The sequence below is a fragment of the Pteropus vampyrus genome, unplaced genomic scaffold (genome assembly GCF_000151845.1).
Source record: "Pteropus vampyrus isolate Shadow unplaced genomic scaffold, Pvam_2.0 Scaffold617, whole genome shotgun sequence".
Taxonomy (NCBI): domain Eukaryota; kingdom Metazoa; phylum Chordata; class Mammalia; order Chiroptera; family Pteropodidae; genus Pteropus; species Pteropus vampyrus.
The window spans coordinates 187,814-195,173 of record NW_011889398.1 but is presented as its reverse complement, the minus strand read 5'-3'; the positions used below and the strand labels follow the sequence as shown (position 1 = coordinate 195,173).

General features: G+C 41.2%; 1 protein-coding gene across 1 annotated transcript in view; it reads right to left on the bottom strand.

The window, feature by feature from the left end:
* Positions 1-222: 222 nt before the first annotated feature.
* VPS45 (vacuolar protein sorting 45 homolog) overlaps positions 223-7,360 on the bottom strand; it is a 49,918-nt gene continuing 42,780 nt past the window's right edge. The window contains exon 14 of the mRNA XM_011384684.2: positions 223-846. Within this exon, the coding sequence (XP_011382986.1) occupies positions 759-846 (88 nt within the window). The 3' untranslated portion in view covers positions 223-758. The remainder of the gene's footprint in view (positions 847-7,360) is intronic.

Here is a 7,360-nt window from a genome sequence, read left to right as displayed (position 1 = left end):
CTGAGGACATCATAAATTTCCTGACACTAGTGACATCATCACTTTCCATTGTTTTCAGAAGTGAAATCGACATCAGAATTTATTTTTGCCTTGACACACTTTAAATGTCCTTTGGGTAGAGGCAATGCCTTCTCCATATTCGGTGCAAAGCCAGCTCACGCCTCAGCTCATGAAGTCCCATAAATAGTTATTAACCCCAAAGAAACAAAAGCAAATCACTTGTATCTTTTCACAAAATGGATTTTTATTGTAGTCATACATGGTTTCTCAGTGCCACAGAAAACTGCAACGTAGGGACAAACAATTTTTGGACGGCTCTCTACAGAAACATGAGTTTTCAGAAATGAGTTGTGCAGGAATGTGGTTAATGAAAAGAGAGGGGTCAGGAGGCGAGTGTAGCATGAGCGTCAAAAGAGTGCTTTATAAAACTCCTCTGAGCTCTGGTAACCCTTTTCTCAAGTAAGATCCCCAGAAAATTAATCAGAAACGGAAGTGACTGTGCTATTAAATACAAGAAATACATTTATTTATTTATTTGATAAAGGAACCACGAGAAAAGTGGGCTGGGATGGGCTCAGACGTCTCAACTCATCACTGGGAGTCTTGATGTCTGTGCCACCAGCTCAGGAATCAGCAGGCTACCTGGAGAGTGGGTTATAAGGACAAGCACGAAACCCCAGGCTCTTCCGCAACGCCTCTGGTCAGCGGGAAGGCCTGCAGCGAGTCCAGAGGAGAAGCCACGCCACGCCATCACCATTTCACCTTCTGCTCGCTGACCTCGACGTAACTTGGGAGCTCTCCTTGCTTCGGCTGTGCAGCCCAGAAGCCAGAACTTCCTCTAGGAAACTGACCAGTAGATACGAGGTTACCCAAAGGAAAAAAGAAAAGCACCTCCAAAATAAAATAGTTTGCTCGTGACATCTAACTAGACGGACGGACGTCAGGAATAGTGTGCAGGAGGTGCCGGCCTGATACTCGGGAGCAGAACAGAAGCATCTGCTGAGCACTAGGACATCCAGACTAGGAGAGCCCTTCGTGCTCTTCCCCAGGGTTCTCGCCGTGTTTTTTAGCATTAAACTTGTTAGATCTATTAGGACTATTATTTCAAGATTGAAATTTCTAGTTAGGCATTCAGAGTTTTGAAGGGCGAGGCTACTGTATTAACCCGGAAGCGTGCTGCAGTGGCGCCGTATCTGTGTGTACTCTTGGGAGTCGCACTGTGCCCCAGTGTCTATCCAGTCTGCTCTCCGGAGTGGCACCAGAGTTAACTTTCTAAAATAGAGATTAGATCCTATTGCGTACTCTCCCCTCTTTAGCTTTAAAGCATTGCTTTTGCTTATAGAATAATGTATAGATTAAAACTCAAGGTCCTTTATAATGTGACCTAATAATAATACTTGTATTTATTTTGTTCCAAGAACTGTTTTAAGCTGCGTGTGCGTGTGTGTGTGAAGTAGATGCTATTTCCTTCATTTAAAAAACGAAGAAACCAAACCATAGAGAGGTTAATTAACTTGTCAAGGGCACAATGGCTAGTGAGTATCGCAGCGGGGATTGACACCCGGGATTGACACCCAGGCTCCAGAGGCCGTGCCCTTCAGCACCACACGGCACCACCTCTCCCTTGTCTGGTTCTGTCTCCTGCCACGCAGCCTGTGTGACATTCATGCCCAACCTCACTGTTCCCTAAACATGCTGTGAGCTTTCAGACCTTAATGCTTTAGCTGTCATTATGCCCTTTGTCTGAAATGATAGCCTACCCTTCTGTCACGTGAAATCCTTTTTATCTTTTAAGGCTGAGGATTAAAAGTCACCTCTCCTGCGAAGCCTTCCCAAGCTCCTCCATACTGAACTAATCACGCCCATCACTATTATCACTTCGTCTTAGTGCTATTTTAGCACTGTGTCATGATGAACTAAGTCCTCTACATATAATTGTCATCAAAATAGACTGCGAGCTCCTTAGGGTAGGGACTAAGACTTATTTGGCTTGAATCTCCAGGGCTTAGCAAAGGGGCTGACACCTAGTAGGTACTCTATAAACGTATACTGAATAAATGAATTAATTAAAATAGCTATCCATTGTCAAGAGAACCTTCTCTATGACATCGGAGTGCTGTGGGCAGTGCTTTTAGTATGCTGGACTCACTCTGGGGAGATGGATCTACAACACATGGAAGGGTGGAGGAATGACCAGGTGCCTTATCATTGCCATTGTTTTGTAGTTTTAGACCTGGAAGATTCTGGGCTTAGAGGATTTAAATTCCAAACTCCTGTGCAAAGGAAAAAATGGTGAAGTAGAGGGAAGGAAGTAGACGCTAAGATCATTTATTCCTCTGTGGAAAAACAGGCACCTCTGTCTGGCCTGGCTTTCTTCTGACCAGTTGGATTGGAAACACTTGGAGATCAAAAAAATGGCTTTTGGTAAGAATGAAACACGTGCTGGGAAACTGTAAGAATTTACCAGGTGATTTTTGCTATATGTGCAAAGGAAAAGAGTAACTTTCCTGACATTACACTTAAAGATCCTCCACTGTGTATCAACAGACCCCACATCTCCATTGCAGAGGAAACACTATATTTTCTAAGCCTAATTTTGTTTCCTAGGGCCATTGTGACTTTTTAAAAAGTATCTATTTGGGGACTTTGCTGAGTCACTGCAGAAAGCTTTAACAATTATGGGCGATGAACATATTGGTATCTGTGCCCCAAATTTAGACTATGTTTAAAAACAACAAAAGAGAATGAATTTTCTTTTCTAGATTTGTTTTAACTCATTCTCACTTAAAAAGCAAACTCAAAAGTCCCCTTCTGTGGTACTATAATCCAATTCGATTCAGCTCACTTCAACTTAACAAGTGTTTACTGAGCATCCATTCCCAAAGAGATGCATGAATGAACACTTGTTATGCCTCCTTCCTTTAAGGGGCTCTCAGTCAGACAGACAGACACACAGTCGTAACTCAGCGTGAGGCATGCTATAAGCAGAGACGGTACTCGGAGCTAACCTAGCAGCTAACAGCATTGCTTGTCTTGGTTTGTGCTGTCATCAAGGGTGCTTTCCCAACATGATGGAAAGAAGGAAGGTGGGCAGAAAAAGCCCTTTTTAAAAGTCAACTTCAAAAAGTCTTGCATCACACACTGAAAAACAAGTTTCTTCACTTTTATGTCTTCGGTAAGGGACTAGAGACTAACACAAGATCTTAAATTTTAATTACTAAAGTGATTGAGTGAACAACTGTGTTCCTAAACCAAATTATACGTTATGATAAAACTCCATCCTCCTCTTTTTTCCACTGTAGTCCACAGACGGAAATTACACGGGAGTTCCTTACTACAGCAAAGGAATCTAGAATCAATCTGAAGAGTGTTGCAGTGAAAAACATGAGTAGAATGTCTAGGAAGTAGGAAAATAGAAAAAGACTTTCGGGACAATAATGAGAAAAAGACCCTGAGATATCTGTCTTAACAGAGTAATAAGCTAATTATAGCCGAACTTTACGCTGGAGACACTGGAATAGAGGAATAGAAGAGAGAGAAGGATAGGACGAAACTTAATAACTCAAAATACTGAAAACTCTCCTCTCACCACCACGTTTCACTCCTCTTTGCTCTTGTAAAGTGGGATAATTTCTATGTCATTAGAACAGTACTTTCCATATAGTAGGTGATGTGTGTCTACCATTATTTGCTCTGGCACACCGTGTTCCCTTCGCCGGGAAGCCTGCGCCATCCCCCGGCACTTCGCCCGTGGAACGCTGCATCTTTTAAAACCCAGGTCTCCATGATCACTCCTCGAGGAATTCATTTGCCTACACGTCCATTTCTGACATAAGCCTATGAGTTTTTTGAGGGCGCAAGCATTACACAAATACATTCTTTCGTATAAATTTAAAAATAGTACACATAGAACTCAAATCTTTCTTGATTATTATTCTCCCCATTACTCTTCCCAGAGATAACAGTTTGATCAACAAATATTTATTAAGCGCCTACTGTGTGACAGAAACTGTTCTTTCGAGCTGAGAATATAATAATAAAGTAAAAAAATTCTTTCCTCATGGCATTTATATTCCAATGGGAAAGGATGGAAGATAAACACAATTAGTAAGTAGAATATAATAATGATAACGCAACAATAATAATGGTAGACACACATCACTTACTATATGGAAAGTACTGTTCTAATGAGAGAGAAATTATCCCACTTTACAAAGAAACTGAGGCACAGAGAAGTCAAGCTCTTATATCTCAAAAATGACAGAGCTGGGATACAAACCCAGACAATCTGGCTTCAGAGTGTGTTCTCTTAACCATGATGCTACGCTGCTTCTCTGTAGTACGTTAGATGAAGAAATGCTATGGAGAAAAGTAAAGCGGGTAAGAAGAGTTAGAGGTGTCAGTGGTGGTGTGGGGTTCTAAATCCAGTGGTCAAGGAAGGCCTCACTGAGAAACTGACATTTGACCCAAGACCTGAATGAGGCAATGGAACGTGTATCCGAGAGAACAGCAAGTTCAAGGGGACAAGGTCTAGTACGCTGAGAGAACAGGAAGGAGGCTGGTGTGGCCGGCGTGACTTGAATAAGGCGTTGGGTAGTAAGAGATAAGATTCGAGAGGTTAAGGAAGGAGATAGAGGGGAGTGTGACCGGGAGAGTCTAAGGACAGGATTCCAGGGATTCCAGAAATAGGAGAAATGAGCAAAAGAGACAGAGAAGGCACAGCCAGTGAGGGAGGAGGACCAGGAGAGCACAGTTTGCGGAGGCTGAGTGGTAAAAGTGTCTCAAAGTGAAGGGACTGATCAACTGTGTCAAATGCTGCTCACAGGTCAAGTAAAAATTCTGCTAAAAGCTGACTCTGGGATTAGCCATGGCGGTCCCTGGGGACCACAACAAGAGCAATTTTGGGGAGGGACTGGGGTGAAAGCCTGGGTCGGGTGGCTTAAGAGAAGAGGTGAGGTTTAAAAGAAAATGTGGTTTAAAAGAATATGTAAGGAGAGGAATTAGAGGCAGTGAATATAAATTATTCTTGAAGGATTCTGCTATAAAAGAGAACAGAGAAATGGTATAGACCCCGGACAGAGTTAGGAGATTATAGAGGGTTTTTAAAGATGGCGGGGAAATAGCATGTTTCTATGCTTCTGTTAATGATCCAGTAGAGTAGGAAAAACTGATATGGAGTTTGGAGCGATACCCTGGAGCAGGAGAGGGGAGGGGATGTGACAAGATGGGAGGCAGAGGATACTAGCAGTAGTAGGAGCTGTGGAAGTTCTCTTCTAAATGGCTTGTCTTAGCTTTTAGCGTCACCTTGAGTAATATCTTCTTGATCTGTGTGTCCTTAGTATAAAGCAGATGTTGAGTTTTTTGCTGAATGAATACATGAATCAGATTCATATTTTTTAAAGAAGACCCCAGCTTAACTGTTACCTATCATGCTAAACTCTTCCCAAATACCTGACGGCAATTTTATCAGGAGCAAGGAAAAAGGCCAGCGTTCAACATCTATGTCCGAAAACACGAGCAGTCTCATACCCAGGGATCGCCCTGCTCCTCTCTGGATGTACATTTTACCCGCAGAGAAATCCTCATTATTTCTCAGACGTGCCGTACCTGTTTTATCCCTTCCTGTCCTTAATTATGCTATTTTCTCACCCTTGAATGCTCTTTCTTCCTGTGGAAATTCGACTTATTCTTTAAGGACTAGCTCGTATGCTGTCTCCTCTGTGAAGCATTTCCTGATTACTCTGTCAGAATTAATTATTTCTATTTGGGACACATTTTATTTAACTTACATACATCAGCACTTCTCGAACTTTTGTACCTAAAAACCCCTAACAACAAAAGAGAATGAATTTCTTAGTCTTGAAGGTATAGTCCACATTGGTTTACCAGCTCACATCTTTCTTTGAGGTCTGGTATTTTGTTTTAAAAATGCATAACAATTTTATGTTATTTTTTCATAAAGGAACATTTTAAATTTTGAGATAAACACATTTTAAGGTACTTATCAGTGAAATTATTTAATTCTATCCTTGAAAATCCCCCCAAACTATATGAAAAAGGACACTTCAAAAGAAGCGTCGTGTTCATTTTGAGCCTTCATGAGTTCTGAGACTAATCATGTCCTAATTTGAGAAAACAAATTTGACTCCTCCACTGAACCACAGATCAGCAAAGACCAGGACATCTTTTCTTTGTATTTTAGCCCCTGCCTTGTATAAAGCAGTTACTCAGTAAATATCTCCCCTCTTGCTCCTAAACGCCGTAATCATAACATTCTGTCACTATCCTTGACTCACACTTCTTGCCGCTCTTTGACAGAAACAACAGTAATAGTAAACAAAACAGAAAACCAACAACTCAAACGTCTATGGACAGGTGAATGGAGAAGTCAGTTGGGTGTGTCCACACGGTGGAATGTTACTCAGCACTGAAATGAAAAACCAGTGAACACGGTCACGTGGAACTATACAGAGGAGTCTTAGAAACGATGTTGAGTGAAAAAAGTGCATTATTTTTATAAAGGTCGAACATGAGCAAAACTAAATAATGCACTGTTTAGAAATACATAGGTAAGTGACAAAAATACAACTCTCCCCCACTAGAGCAAGGGAACTAAACACAAAATTTCGGATTGTGATTACCTGTTGTAGGGAGATAAGAGATATTAATTAGAAACACAGATCCACATTACTGGCAACCTTCCAGTTCTTGGGTTACTTTCTAACATATTACATATATTCTTTTATAAATATATTATATTAAAATACAGTAAAGACAAAATAAAAAGCTAAATGGGTTTCTTTACTCTGGAGTTTCTCAGAATCTTTAACATGCTAACATGAATTGTGACTTTCCAAGAGAAGGATACAGTATTTTCCAAACTTAGTTGCTATCTCCCCAAACAAAATTTCTATGGAACAGACCTTGAGAAACACTAAATTAAGATATAAAATATTTCCTTGATTATGACCAATTCCACTGAGGTTACTTTATGCTGTGGCACTTTCTTACAAACAATGTAACTGCCTATTAAAAAATGTAGCTGCTCTTTCCCAGTTCCCATCTCAACAGTGGATGCCTAATTTATGAAAACAAAACAAAACAAAACAAAACAAAAAGCAGAACATATGAGGCAGGAGCCCTTGGCCCTATTTCCTCTCAGAGAGGACATAGGACAAAAAAAGCAACCAATGGGATTCTGCATGTCTCTGGCATTGTGCATATCACTCGCTGGAGTATCATGGGAGGAGAACGGATTCCCCTCATAGTCCTCAGGCAAAACACCCTCAGGGACAGAGCTGCCTGTACGGTCACTTACACAGAGGTCTGAAGGGAGGTTATCCCTCTGGGAATGGAAACC